General features: G+C 41.2%; 1 protein-coding gene across 2 annotated transcripts; it reads left to right on the forward strand.

Moving 5' to 3' along the window:
• The first annotated feature begins 6,446 nt into the window (after window positions 1-6,446).
• LOC106569586 (SLAM family member 5) lies at window positions 6,447-13,300 on the forward strand. Of its 2 annotated transcripts, none has more exons than XM_045694432.1 (4): window positions 6,447-6,667; window positions 8,859-9,155; window positions 9,318-9,599; window positions 12,492-13,300. In XM_045694432.1, exons 1-4 carry the CDS (start codon window positions 6,619-6,621, stop codon window positions 12,734-12,736), a joined length of 873 nt encoding a protein of 290 aa, XP_045550388.1. In that variant the 5' UTR covers window positions 6,447-6,618; the 3' UTR covers window positions 12,737-13,300. The 2 variants fall into 2 exon arrangements, with proteins under 2 accessions (XP_045550388.1, XP_013996570.1); XM_014141095.2 differs by having other exon boundaries at window positions 6,570-6,667; window positions 10,380-13,300.
• The last annotated feature ends 1,622 nt before the right edge of the window (window positions 13,301-14,922 follow it).

Consider the following 14,922-nt stretch of genomic DNA (forward strand, 5'->3'; position numbering starts at 1 on the left):
AAAGACAAAATAAATACTCCATGAGTTTATTGTCATTTTGAATGTAAAACATGGTAACACACCTTTGTCTTCGTTCACAGAAACACAACCTATGCATGTATGGATGATCTATCTATGGGTGCCTGGACACCCTTACCCATGCCATCCATTTAAAAGGAGAGACATCAATGTAGCTACAGGGGTATTGTCATATTCTGTAATGATCCACAGAAATACATGAAAGTGGGCGCTCTTTTCAGTGACGTTTTTTCTTCTATGAGATTGTAGACGTGTCGAATCGATTCATGTGTAAAGGGAGTTAACGAACTGCTATCTTTTTGGTAGTGTAGTTGACCAAGACGTCATCAATGATGAGGTCACACATGGTTTGTAGTTGACCAAGACGTCATCAACGATGAGGTCACACATGGTTTGTAGTTGACCAAGACGTCATCAACGATGAGGTCACACATGGTTTGTAGTTGACCAAGACGTCATCAACGATGAGGTCACACATGGTTTGTAGTTGACCAAGACGTCATCAACGATGAGGTCACACATGGTTTGTAGTTGACCAAGACGTCATCAACGATGAGGTCACACATGGTTTGTAGTTGACCAAGACGTCATCAACGATGAGGTCACACATGGTTTGTAGTTGACCAAGACGTCATCAACGATGAGGTCACACATGGTTTGTAGTTGACCAAGACGTCATCAACGATGAGGTCACACATGGTTTGTAGTTGGCCAAGACGTCATCAACGATGAGGCCACACATGGTTTGTAGTTGACCAAGACGTCATCAACGATGAGGTCACACATGGTTTGTAGTTGACCAAGACGTCATCAACGATGAGGTCACACATGGTTTGTAGTTGACCAAGACGTCATCAACGGTGAGGTCACACATGGTTTGTAGTTGACCAAGACGTCATCAACGATGAGGTCACACATGGTTTGTAGTTGACCAAGACGTCATCAACGATGAGGTCACACATGGTTTGTAGTTGACCAAGACGTCATCAACGGTGAGGTCACACATGGTTTGTAGTTGACCAAGACGTCATCAACGATGAGGTCACACATGGTTTGTAGTTGACCAAGACGTCATCAACGATGAGGTCACACATGGTTTGTAGTTGGCCAAGACGTCATCAACGATGAGGTCACACATGGTTTGTAGTTGACCAAGACGTCATCAACGATGAGGTCACACATGGTTTGTAGTTGACCAAGACGTCATCAACGATGAGGTCACACATGGTTTGTAGTTGACCAAGACGTCATCAACGATGAGGTCACACATGGTTTGTAGTTGACCAAGACGTCATCAACGATGAGGTCACACATGGTTTGTAGTTGACCAAGACGTCATCAACGATGAGGTCACACATGGTTTGTAGTTGACCAAGACGTCATCAACGATGAGGTCACACATGGTTTGTAGTTGGCCAAGACGTCATCAACGATGAGGTCACACATGGTTTGTAGTTGACCAAGACGTCATCAACGATGAGGTCACACATGGTTTGTAGTTGGCCAAGACATCATCAACGATGAGGTCACACATGGTTTGAGAGGTAGAGGTCCTGGGATTCTAGTCTCGGTGTGAGCTTGTAGGGGATGAAGTGGCAAAGCTAAGCAAGCACACTGACCTCCGTCACACATACTTACACACGACCCCCCTGGCTCTCTTTTTAGTGATCTGTCTTCTTTTCTTAGATAGTGTATCGGTCATTCAGCCTTATAGCCCCAGGCCCCAGTCCCATTCTTTCTAGTCTAAACCGGCACCTCTCTTGGAGACCACGACCAACAGGTGGGGCTCTTGTTCAGTAGACGTGGAATCGACCCATGGTTATACTTTAACACGTCCCCATTGGCTCTTCTTGCTGACCAGGTTGCTGGTCCATCGCTCCTGGTAACCCCCATGACCAGCTAGGGCTTGTGGAGAACCACCTGTGTGATAAGAACGAGGACCAGAATGGAAATACCTATTGTGTTTTTAATGCTTAATTATTTATACTGTAATGATAACATGCACTAAGTATTTCCAATCGTTCCATTCTGAGCAGAAACCCTATTTATTTAGTTTGGTTCTGTTCTGAACAGCATAATAAAATTCTGAACGGGTTCGAACCAACATTTTTTAACTGTTCATATAGTTCCTTTTCGTTAATTATTTTCCTCGTGAAATCAGCATAATTCTTACATTTATCTCAATAATTTACTCCACCAATAAGCATGGATAAAGCAGCTTGCTATGGAACGGGTAAGCTAGTTGTTTACATGTTCGATAGAAGGAGATGTGCAGGCACGAGATGCAAATGAAAGTCCACAGGGGGAGAGAGCGAGGGGTGGACATAGAGGGGGCTTGGCTTAAAGCGCTGAGCATCATGATGTGATGTGGGTTGGAATAGGCTAATAATATCATCATAACTTCAATAAATTGCTGAATTATACACTGAGTGTACAAAACATTTAAAAACACATTAAGAACGTGCTCTTTCCATGACAGACTGACCAGGTGAATCCAGGTGAAAGCTATGATTTCCTTATTGATGTCACTTGTTAAATCCACTTCAATCAGTGTAGATGAAGTGGAGGTAACATGTTAAAGGGTTTCTAAGCCTTGAGACATTTGAGACATGGATTGTGTGTGTGCCATTCTGAGGGTGTGAATGGGCAAGACAAAATAATTACATTCTGTTGAATGGGTATGTTATTAGGTGGAAGGCACACTGGTTTGAGTGTGTCAATAACTACAACGCTTCTGTGTTTTTCAGTTTTTTATTTTGAGATATCCAGACCACCACCTGAAGGACATACAGCCAACTTGACACAACTGAGTCAACATGGGCCAGCATACCTGTGGAATTCTTTTGAAACCTTGTACAATCCATGCACTGACGAATTGAGGCCATTCTGAGGGCAAAAGGGGGTTTCAACTCAATATTAGGAAGGTGTCCTACATGTTTTGTACACTGAGTGTATACCAGACACAAGGAATAATTTTTGGGGAACGAAAAGGAACATTATTAACCAGTTCTCAAGATTTGAAAATAATGGTTCTGTTCCGGAACCCTAGAGATTACTTTTGTTCACGTTTCTGTTTCTCTTCCTCTTTAAATGTTAACTTTTTCTGTTTTCGGTTCTGTTCCCTGAACCAGTTACAATGCACACTGAGTTGATTCTTTCTAAAATGGATTTAATAATCTAATGTTTCAAATTCGTATTTTATTTTATTAAGTTCATTTATTCCTCTCCATGCACCTCCATGGTACTGTAGCATATTAAGGTGTGTGCGTCTACTTTCAAGTTTTAATATCACATGCACAAGTATAGTGAAATGCCTTTCTTGCGAACTCAACAATTGTCACGTCCTGACCAGTAGAGGGTGTAGTTGGGTCAGGACGTGGCAGAAGAGAAGTGTGTGTTTTGATTGTTTCGTTTATTTTGGCCGTGTGACTTCCAATCAGGCACAGCTGTAGAAGGTTGTGGCTGATTGGGAGTCACACATAAGTAGCCTACTTTTCATTTGGGGGTTGTGGGTAATTGTTTCTGTTTAGTGTGTTTCACCTGACAGGACTGTGTTGGCTGTCAGTTTTCTTGTTTTGTGTATAGTGTTCACGTTGTTTGTATTAAATATGTTGAACACTAACTCCGCTGCATTTTGGTCCACTTCTTCCGACGACAGCCTTTACAACAATGCAATAATCAATAACAATGTATTACTAGAAAAAACACACGAGGAATAAGAATAAGAAATGCACAATAAAGTAAGCATACTATATACAGGAAATATTTAAAACGTCAGTTCCAATACCATATTTACATGTGCAAGGAAACTGGAGTAATGGAGGTAGATATGTATTGGGTTAAGGAGACTAGGCAACAGGATATAAGATAAACAGAGTAGCAGCAGCTTGCATGTGAGTGTGTGTGCGGGTGTGTAGTCGGTATCAAATCAAATGTATTTACAAAGGGGAAGGGGGATACCTAGTCAGTTGTACAACTGAATGCCTTCAACTAAAATGAGTCTTCCGCATTTAACCCAAGCCCTCTGAATCACAGAGGTGTGGGGGGCTGCCTTAATCGACATCCACGTCTTCAGTGCCCAGGGAACAGTGGATTAACTGCCTTGCTCAGGGGCAGAACAATAGATTTTTACCTCAGGGATTTGATCCAGCAACTTGTTGGTTACTGGTCCAACACTCTAACCACTTGGCTACCTGCCGCCCAAACCCTTTCTACATCAGCAGATGTCACAAAGTGGTATACAAAATCTCCAAACAGCAAGCAATGCAGATTTTGAAGCATAGTGGCTAGGAAAAACTCCCTAGATAGGCAGGAACCTAGGAAGAAACCAAGAGAGAAACCAGGCTCTGAGGGGTGGCCAGTCCTCCTCTAGCTGTGCTGGGTGGAGATTTTAAGAGTATATGGCCGTTAAGGCCAGATCGTTCTTCAAGATGTTCCAAATGTTCATAGATGACCAGCAGGGTCAAATAATAATCACAGTGGTTGTAGAGGGTGCAACAGGTCAGCACCTTAGGATGTCAGTTGGCTTTTCATAGCCGAGCATTCAGAGGTCGAGACAGCAGGTGTGGTAGAGAGGGAGTGCGGGAGGGAGGGTGAGTCAAAAACAACAGGTCTTGGAAAAGGTAGCACGTCTGGTGAACAAGTCAGGGTTCCATAGCCACAGGCAGAACAGCAGAAACAGGATCAGCAGCACGACCAGGCGGACTTGGGACGGAGACAGCCAGGAGTCATCAGGCCTGGTAGTTCTGAGGTATGGTGCTAGGGCTCAGGTCTGGGTGGAGAGAGAGAGAGAGATGGGAGAATTAGGGGGAATACACTTAAGTTCACACAGGACAACAGATAAAACAGGAGAATTACGCCAGATAGGACAGACTGACCCTAGCCTCTAGCACATAGACTACTGCAGTATAGATACTGGAGGCTGAGACAGGAGTGGTCGGGGAATGCTGTGGCCCTGTTGCACGATACCCCCAGACAGGGCCAACCAGGCAGGATATAACCCCACCCACTTTGCCAAAGCACAGCCCCCACACCACTAGAGGGATACCAACAGACTACCCTGAGAGAAGAATGAGTTTAGTCCTCGAAGATCTCCTCTACCGCACGAGCCTGAGGGGGAGCAAGACCGGACAGGAAGATCACGTCAGTGACTCAACCCACTCAAGTCGAGTATAGCGAAAAAAGCCTGGCATGACATGAGGCACCCCTCCTATGGACGGCATGGGAGAGCATTCGTAAGTCAGTGACTCAGTCCCCGTAATAGGGTCAGAGCCAGAGAATCCCAGTGGAGAGAGGGGAGCTGGCCAGGCAGAGTCAGCAAAGGTGGTTCTTTGCTCCTGTGCCTTGCCGTTTACCTTCGCACCCCTGGGCCAGACTACATTCAATCATAGGACCTACTGAAGAGATGAGTCTTCAGTAAAGACTTAAAGGTCAAGACCGAGTCTGCGTCTGTCACATGGATAGGCAGACCATTCCAAAAAAATGGAGCTCTATAGGAGAAAGCCCTGCCTCCAGCTGTTTGCCTAGAAATTCTAGCGTCAATAAGGAGGCCTGCGTCTTGTGACCGTAGCGTACGTGTAGGTATGTATGGCAGGACCAAATCAGAGAGATAGGTAGGAGCAAGCCCATGTAATGCTTTGTAGGTTAACAGTAAAACCTTAAAGCTTCCTGTTAAGTCAAAACTGTAACTTGGCCACTCAGGAAAATTCATTGTCTTCTTGGTAAGCAACTCCAGCGTTGACATTGTGTTTTAGGTTATTGTTCTGCTGAAAGGGGAATTCATATCCCAGTGTCTAACAACAGAACATAACAGCAGAAGGAAATGTTTCCTTTCTGAAGATGGAAGTGGTGGAGAAGCCATCGGGCCATGCAGTCCAGTCAACTGATACTGTTTACTGTTTAGTTGTGGAACTAGGTACTGGAGCTGGTTACTGGATTGAGAGTGAAAGACACAGTAGCTTCTTCTAATACCAGTACAGGGTATTGCCCATTGTGTGTAGAGTGAAGTTTCACTTAGGTACAGATCTAGGATCAGCTTCCCCTCCCACAATCCTAACCTTAACCATTAGTGGGGGAAATTCAATCAGCATCTATGGTCAACTTCAACCCTACCAGCCCCTTGAGAGGAAGGAGGGGTGTCACACACCTTGTGATATACTGTGGACCCTTTGACCCAATAATCCATAAGAACAGCTGTTAATCTTTAGTCACTATATTTTTTTAATTCAATAATACTTAGAATACTTAGATGAAAAAAGCCTGAACATACATGGCTCAAAAGTTGTTGATCTCTGAATTTATAGTTTTCTATTGTTGCATCTTATTTAGTACAGAAATGTCCTGTGAAGGAATTGAATTTCTCTGTTGGGGACACGCACATAAACACAGGCTCAATTTTAGTTCAAAGTTGTCATTACTTGCAAGACACACAAATCATCATGAATCACACCTATCCTGCTGGTGTTACTGCTGTCAGTGTGGTTTGACCCAGAAAAGAGAAGTTGCTCAACAGGAAACACAGACACAAGCAAACATTTCACATGTTAATCTGTCTGTCCATCTACCTATCTATTATATTCATTGGAGCACCATCTCAACACCATGTCTCTCCTTTTAGGGTTTGGATTGCTGACCTGCATAGCATCATCAGGTAGGCTTTTGTATATCTCTCAGTTTCTATTGTGTAGTTCTCAACAAGAGCAGCAATACAATGGTAAATAAAGACATACTGTTGGGAAAATATTGGACTGCTTCTGATTCATCCATCATGTAATTCTTATTATCTGAGAGGAATTCTGTCATTTTTACAATGAAACGAAAAACATTGTATTGGTTGAAAAATATTTGAGGTGTCTATTAGAATATAACTATTGCTGTAGTTAAAGCCAAGGCACCATTATTTGACAATTAGGCTGGTCTCTTTAAAGACTATAGTCACAGTTCCGAAGCTTCTGTGCATCTGCAGGATTCTCTACTTTGTACACAGTCTCTCCTCTACTCAGAGAATTTTAATAAAGTCAGATCAAAGCTGAATCAATGTCTGCTAGATCACAGAATGATAGTATTCTACACAACCAAACATAATAACATAGTAGAACGTTACTGGAAGACAAAAACACCACCTCATTTCTGAGGAGATTTTAGGATTGTGTGAACAGTCGCATTTTTCTCTCATGTGGCCAAAACTCAACAGCGCACGTCACTAGGCAAAATATGTGCTTTGATTGAAGTTGAACACAGCAGTGGTGAAACAAGTACCCAATTGTCATGCTTGAGTAAAAGAAAAGATATCTTAATAGAAAATGAATCAAGTAAAAGTGAAAGTCACCCAGTAAAATACTACTTGGCTAAAAGTACAAAAGTATTTGGTTTAAAATATACTTAAGTATCAAAAGTAAAAGTTCAAGTATAACTAATTTCACCTTCCTTATATTAAGCAAACCAGACGGCATTATTTTCCTGTTTTTTTATTTAAGGATAGCCAGGGGCAGCACTTGTGTTAAGTGAGTCCTCCAGATCAGAGGCAGTAGGGATGACCAAGCATGTTCTCTTGATAAATATGTGAATTGGACCATTTTCCTGTCCTGCTAAGCATTCGAAATGTAACAAATACTTTTGGGTGTCAGGAAAAATGTATGGAGTAAAAAGTACATAATTTTCTTTAGTAACGTAGTGAAGTAAAAGTTGTCAAAAATATAAATAGTAAAGTACATATACCCAATAAAACAACTTAAATAGTACTCAAAAGTATTTTTACTTCAGTACTTTACACCACTGAAACACAGGTAGGCTGTTCTACAGTTCAACAACACCATCTGCTCTAAAATGCGCTCACTGTATATAATTCAAAACAACACTGTCAAATCAAATCAAACTTTTTTTGCCACATGCGCTGAATACAACAAGTGTAGACTTTACTGTGAAATGCGTACTTACAAGCCCTTAACCAACAGTGCAGTTCAAGAAGAAGAAAGGGGGGATCAATGTAAATTGTCCGGTGGTGATTTTTATGAATTGTTCAGCAGTCTAAGGGCTTGGGGGTAGAAGCTGTTAAGGAGCCTTTTGGTCCTAGACTTGGAGCTCCGGTACCGCTTGCCATGAGGTAGCAGAGAAAAAGGTCTGTAACTTGGTGACTGGAGTCTGACAATTTTCTGGCCTTTCCTCTGACACCGCCTATTACATAGGTCCTGGATGCCAGGAATCTTGGCCCCAGTGATGTGCTGGGCCATTCGCACTACACTCTGTGGTGCCTTACGGTCAGATGCCAAGTTGTTGCCATACCAGGCGGTGATGCAACCGGTCAGGATGCTCTCGATAACACTGTAGGTTATTAACTCAAGAAGATATAAATTAAGATATAAATGCATTTCTAGATCTTCCTGAGTTATACGGTGTTGATTCAAAGTAGCCTACAGGCATATCTAGATCTTCCTGAGTTATACAGTGATGTTTCAAAGTAGACTACAGACATTCATTCAGCTTTGATCTAACTTTATTAAAGAAGCATGATTCTCCAGAGTAGCCTGTTCTCTTCTAGTATAATGTGATTTAGGGCCATCTGTTATGTGACATGCCTGGATGTTAACCAGTTTGATTTTTCATCAAACTGACCCTTTCTTCTTTTTTGTCAGATCTAGCACCGTTCTCAGACAATTGCTTTCATTTTTGGTGTAATTACCATTTCTGGATAAGGTTTACACACAGGATAAAAGCTTGCTATGTCACACGATTGTGCAAAACACAGGGCCCTAATTAATACTTGTGGAATTATGGATTCCATCCTCATTATGCCATCCTCATCATCCTCATCACATTATTTCTTCTGTGTGTTTATTTCATAGAGTCCAGCTCTGTGTTTGTGCTGAAGGGACAGGATGTTCGTCTGGATGTCCAGGAAAATGTTAAACTGAAAGAGATAGAGATTTTTAAGTGGACCTTCAGATCAGAAAATATTGTAAGATGCACTGATACATTGTCAGTGAGAGTGTCTCCTGAGTACAACAACAGGGTTGAGTTTTATACGGGAAACTTCTCTCTGCTACTGAAGAACCTACAGCAAAATGACAGTGGACCTTATACTGCAGTAGTGAATGGTGACAAAGAAAAAACAATTATTGCATACCTGTTAATTGTTCAAGGTATGTTTGACAGTTTTTCAAACATTTTTATACAGTGACACAGTTACAGTATCAATCAATAGAGCTAAACATGGTGTACAGGTTAAATGCATATTCATTAGTACTCTTGCTCCTGTACTCAGGTTAATATATTAACTATAATGTTGTTCTATTTGTTTTCAGAGAGAGTTGAGCCTCCAGTCCTGACAGTGGACTCTGTCTCCACCATCAATGCCACCTGTAACGTGACTGTGACCTGCAGAGGTCAGAACACCTCTGTCACCTCCAGCTGTAACAGCAGCACCTGCTCTCAGGTGGGAGGAGAGAGTAGAGGGGCTGAGACCGCCACTGTCCCCCTGCTCTCTGTCTATGTGGCAGGGGGTTTCATCATCTGTAACCAGAGCAACCAAGTCAGCTGGGCCAACGACACTAAGGAGATAGTGGAACTCTGTCCAATGAAATCTGGTAAGACACACACACACACACACACACACACACACACACACACACACACACACACACACACACACACACACACACACACACACACTGCATACAAATAAACATCTCAAATACTGTATGTCAGATATACACTGAGTGTACAAAACATTAAGAACTATACTAACTATATATATGAATTAACATGTGTGAGCTCACAAAACATTAAGAACACCTCCACATATTGAGTTTCACCCCAACTTTTACACTCAGAACAGCAGCAATTCATCCAGGAATGGACTCTACAAGGTGTCAAATGCGTTCCACAGGGATGCTGGCCCGTGTAGACTCCAATGCTTCCCACAGTTGTGTCAAGTTGTGTGGATTGAAAAACCCACCAGCATTGCAGTTCTTGACACAAACCAGTGTGCCTGTCACCTACTACCATAGCCCACTCAAAGGCACTTAAATCTTTTGTCTTACCCATTCAGCCTCTGAATGGCACACATCCACAATCCATGTCTCAATTGTCTCAAGGCTTAATTTTTTTTATTTCATCTGTCTCCTCCCTTTCATCTACATGGATTGAAGTGGATTTAACAAGTGACATCAATAAGGGATCATAGCTTTCACCTGGATTCACCTGGTCAGTCTATGTCATGGAAAGAGCAGGTGTTCTTAATGTTTTGTACACTCAAATGAATTATTGGAGGAACTGTAACCTTGTCCCCAGACTAATTGCACAGAGGAGGAAGTGTCTAATCTGCGAGAGGAACTGTAACATATTGTCTGTTTGTTGTAAACCAGTGTCTCCCCCTGCTGGTAGCATGTCTGTCTGCATGCTGAAGATCATCCTGGTGTCTGTGGGGCTGGTCATCATGATCTCTGCTGTCATCACTGTCCACATCAGAGACAGATTCCACTATGGATAGAATCATGTGTATTGTATTTTTTTGTACCTTAGACAAAGTGATTCCTGCTCTGTGTCACAGTAAGACTAGGTCAAAAAAGTACTTTTTAAGTGTTTCAGGTGTTACATAACAAAACTTAACATAACGTAATATAGCATAACATAACATGGCATACCACAGCAAACATTATCACATGTTTTTGGGCCATTTGTTTCTTTTTAATACCCAGTATGAAGAAATCAAATCAAATGTGATTTGTCATGCTTGGTAAACAACAGGTGTAGACTAACAGTGAAATGTTTACTGACGGGTCCTTTTCAACAATGCAGTTAAAGATAAAAGATACAAAACAGAAAATAGAAATCGTGACAAGCTTTAAATATTGGAACAGAATCACATTGCACATTTCACTGTTAATATCCTCACTAGGATGAGGTTTTGATGTACGTCCACTCTGTTTATTTTCACCTTTCCTGTCCAAATCATCTTAAAGTATCTCAAAATTGATTGTGTAACTCAAATAAGTTACTTATTTAGGATTAGGACATGATTTGGAAAATGTTAATATAGGTACCATTGACTTGCATTGATTTCCCTGGGGGCGTTTTGCCCCAAACCCACTGACATTACATGTTACAACTTATTAAAAATGGATAAAAAAATGTTCTCTTTAACCAACTGGTATACTGATATACCTGTGTGTACCTGTGTGTACAACACATTAAGAACTCATGCTCTGTCCATGACATAAACTGACCAGGTGAATCCAGGTTAAAGCTATAATTCCTTATTGATGTCACTTGTTAAATCCGTCTAGATGAAGGGGAGGAAACAGGTTAAAGAAGAATTTTTAGACAATTGAGCCTTGGATATTGTATGTGTGCTGTTCAGAGTGTGAATGGGCAAGATATTGATTATGTTACTTATTAACTTGTTATTCGTGTCAAATATTTCCATTTTGGGATAGTTCACTGAATTGCTAGCACCAGTGGCTCACGCTGCTACAGTGTCTACAAACGTCTCACGCTCACTGGAATGTGAAATCACATGATTCTGCTAACACATCCCATCCCAAATCACAGTAACTTATAGAATAGTGAAAATTCACTTTGTCTGAAGATGAGAGAATTAGTGTAGAGGTCTATGACCCAGCTACGATATACCATCTGATTCCATTATCATGAGAATGCTACAGGCCCATCATTAAGAGGGTAAAATAAATCCATTTAGAGACCCCTTTGCGCTCTTATCCCGTTAACAGCCAGTGGAAAATCAGAGTGCCAAATTCAAAACAGCTAAAATCTCATAATTCCATTTTCTCAAACAATCAACTATTTTACGCCATTTTAACCTGTTTTGGGCTAGGGGGCAGTATTTGCATGGCCGGATAAAAAACGTACCCGATTTAATCTGGTTACTACTCCTGCCCAGTAACTAGAATATGCATATAATTATTGGCTTTGGATAGAAAACACCCTAAAGTTTCTAAAACTGTTTGAATGGTGTCTGTGAGTATAACAGAACTCATATGGCAGGCAAAAACCTGAGAAAAATCCAACCAGGAAGTGGAAAATCTGAGGTTGTAGTTTTTTCAAGTCATTGCCTTTCCAGTATACAGTGACTATGGGTTCATTTTGCACTTCCTAACGCTTCCACTAGATGTCAACAGTCTTTAGAACGTTGTTTGAAGATTCTATGGTGAATTTGAAGGGAATAACAGCCCAAGGAAGTAGGTGTCCCATTATAAGGCATGGGCTCAGTCACGCGCAAGGACTTGGGAGCGAGCTGAGTTCATATTCACTCCTAAAGAGAACGGATAGGTCCAGTTGGAATTTTATTGAAGATATATGTTAAAAACAACCTAAAGATGGATTCTATATATCGTTTGACATGTTTCTAGGCCAGAGTAGGAACCAGTTTAATTTGGGTACGTTTTTCATTCGGCCGTGAAAATACTGCCCCCTATCCCGAAGTTAACATGCCCCCTCTGGTTCTTCTTGCTGACCAGGTTGCTGGTCCATCGCTCCTGGTAACCACCATGACCAGCTGGGGCTTGTGAAAAACCACCTGTGTGATAAGAACGAGAACCAGAATGGAAATACCTTGTTAGACTGTCTTGTGTTTTTAATTATTTATAGTGTAATGATAATATACGCTAAGTATTTCCAATCGTTCCATTCTGAGCAGAACCCCTATTTATTTAGTTTGGTTCTGTTCCGTTCCAGTGTTCTGACCAGCAGAATACAATTCTGAACCGGTTCCAACCAACCTATTTTAACTGTTCATATAGTTCCTTTTCATTAAATCTTTACCTCGTGAAATCGCATAGTTCTTATATTTATCTCATTAATTTACTCCACCAATAAGCATGGCTAAAGCAGGTTGCTATGGAACAGGTAAGCTAGTTGTTTACATGTTTAAAGGAGGGATAAATGCATGTGCGAGATGTGATTGATATTCCAGGGGTAGAGAGAGAGTGAGGTGTGGACAATATTAGGAAGGTGTCCTTCATGTTTTGTACACTAAGTGTATACCAGACATAAGGAATATTTTGGGGGAACGAAAAGGAACATTATTAATTAACCAGTTCTCAAGATTTGAAAATAATGGTTCTGTTCCGGAACCCATGAGATTACTTTCCTTCTCGGTTCTGTTTCTCTTCCTCTTGAAATGTTTTTCTTTTTCGGTTTTCTGTTCTGTTCCCTGAACCGGTTACAACCCCTGCTATAGACTCACCATGAACAACACCAGCACACTGAGTAATCTTGATTCTTTCAGAAAATGTAATGGATTTAATAAACTAATGTTTCAAATTCATATTGTATTAAGTGCATTTATTCCTCTCCATGCACCTCCATGGTACTGTAGCATATTAAGGTGTGTGCGTCTACTTTCAAGTTTTAATGTCACATGCACAAGTACAGTGAAATGTCTTTCTTGCAAACTCAACAATCCAATAATCCAAAACAATGTATTACTAGAAAAAAAACATGAGAACTAAGAATAAGAAATACACAATAAAGTAAGTATGTAAGCATACTATAGACAGGAAATATTTAAAAAGTCAGTTCCAATACCATATTTACATGTGCAGGGAAACTGGAGTAATGGAGGTAGATATGTATTGGGTTAGGGAGACTAGGCAACAGGATATAAGATAAACAGAGTAGCAGCAGCGTGCGTGTGAGTGAGTGGGTGTGCAGTCAGTATCAAATCAAATAAAATGTATTTATAAAGCCATTTTTACATCAGCAGATGTCACAAAGTGCTATACAGAAACTCAGCCAAAAAACCCAAACAGCGAAGCAATGCAGATGGCTAGGAAGCACGTGGCTACGAAAAACACACAAGATGGGTAGGAACCTAGGAAGAAACCTAGAGAGTAACCAGCCTCTGAGGGGTGGCCAGTCCTCCTTTGGCTGTGCCGGGTGGAGATTTTAAGGGTACATGGCCATTAAGGCCAGATCGTTCTTCAAGATGTTCAAATGTTCATAGATGACCAGCAGGGTCAAACAATCACAGTGGTTATAGAGTGTGCAACAGGTCAGCACCTTCGATTGTCAGTTGGCTTTTCATTGTCAAGTATTCAGAGGTCAAGACAGCAGGTGTGGTAGAGAGGGAGGGAGGGAGGGAGGGAGGGAGGGAGGGAGGGAGGGAGAGAAGGAGAGTCAAAAACAGCAGGTCTGGTGAAAGGTAGCACGTCTGGTGAAGAAGTCAGTGTTCCATAGCCACAGGCAAAACAACTCAGGTTCGGGAGGAGAGAGAGGACCTCCTGAAGAGATGAGTCTATAGTAAAGACTTATAGGTCGAGACGGAGTTTGCATCTCTCACATCCATAGGCAGAACATTCCATAAAAATAGCGTACGTGTAGGTATGTACGGCAGGACCAAATCTGAGAGATACAGTGCATTCAGAAGGTATTCAGACCCCTTGACTTTATCCATGTTTTGTTAGGTTACAGCCTTATTCTAAAATTCATAAAATGATCACTCTATACACAATGCTCTGTAATGACAAAGAAAAACAGTTTTTTAGAAATAGAAAAATTAGATGGAAATATCACATTGTCATAAGTATTCAGACCCTTTACTCAGTACTTTGTTGAAGCACCTTTGGCAGCAACTACAGCCTCAAGTCTTCTTGGGTATGACACTACACGCTTGACACATCTGTATTTGAGGAGTTTCTTCTATTCAAATCAAATTTTATTTCTCACATACACATTTTAAGCAGATGTTAATGCGAGTGTAGCGAAATGCATGTGCTTCATGTTCCGACCATGCAGTAATATCTAACAAGTAATCTAACCTAACAATTTCACAACAACTACCTTATACACACAAGTGTAAAGGAATGAATAAGAATATGTACATAAAAATATATGAATGAGCGATGGTCGAACGGCATAGGCAAGATGCAGTAGATGGTATAGAGTACA

Source organism: Salmo salar, chromosome ssa14 (assembly GCF_905237065.1).
Source record: "Salmo salar chromosome ssa14, Ssal_v3.1, whole genome shotgun sequence".
Classification (NCBI taxonomy): Eukaryota; Metazoa; Chordata; class Actinopteri; order Salmoniformes; family Salmonidae; genus Salmo; species Salmo salar.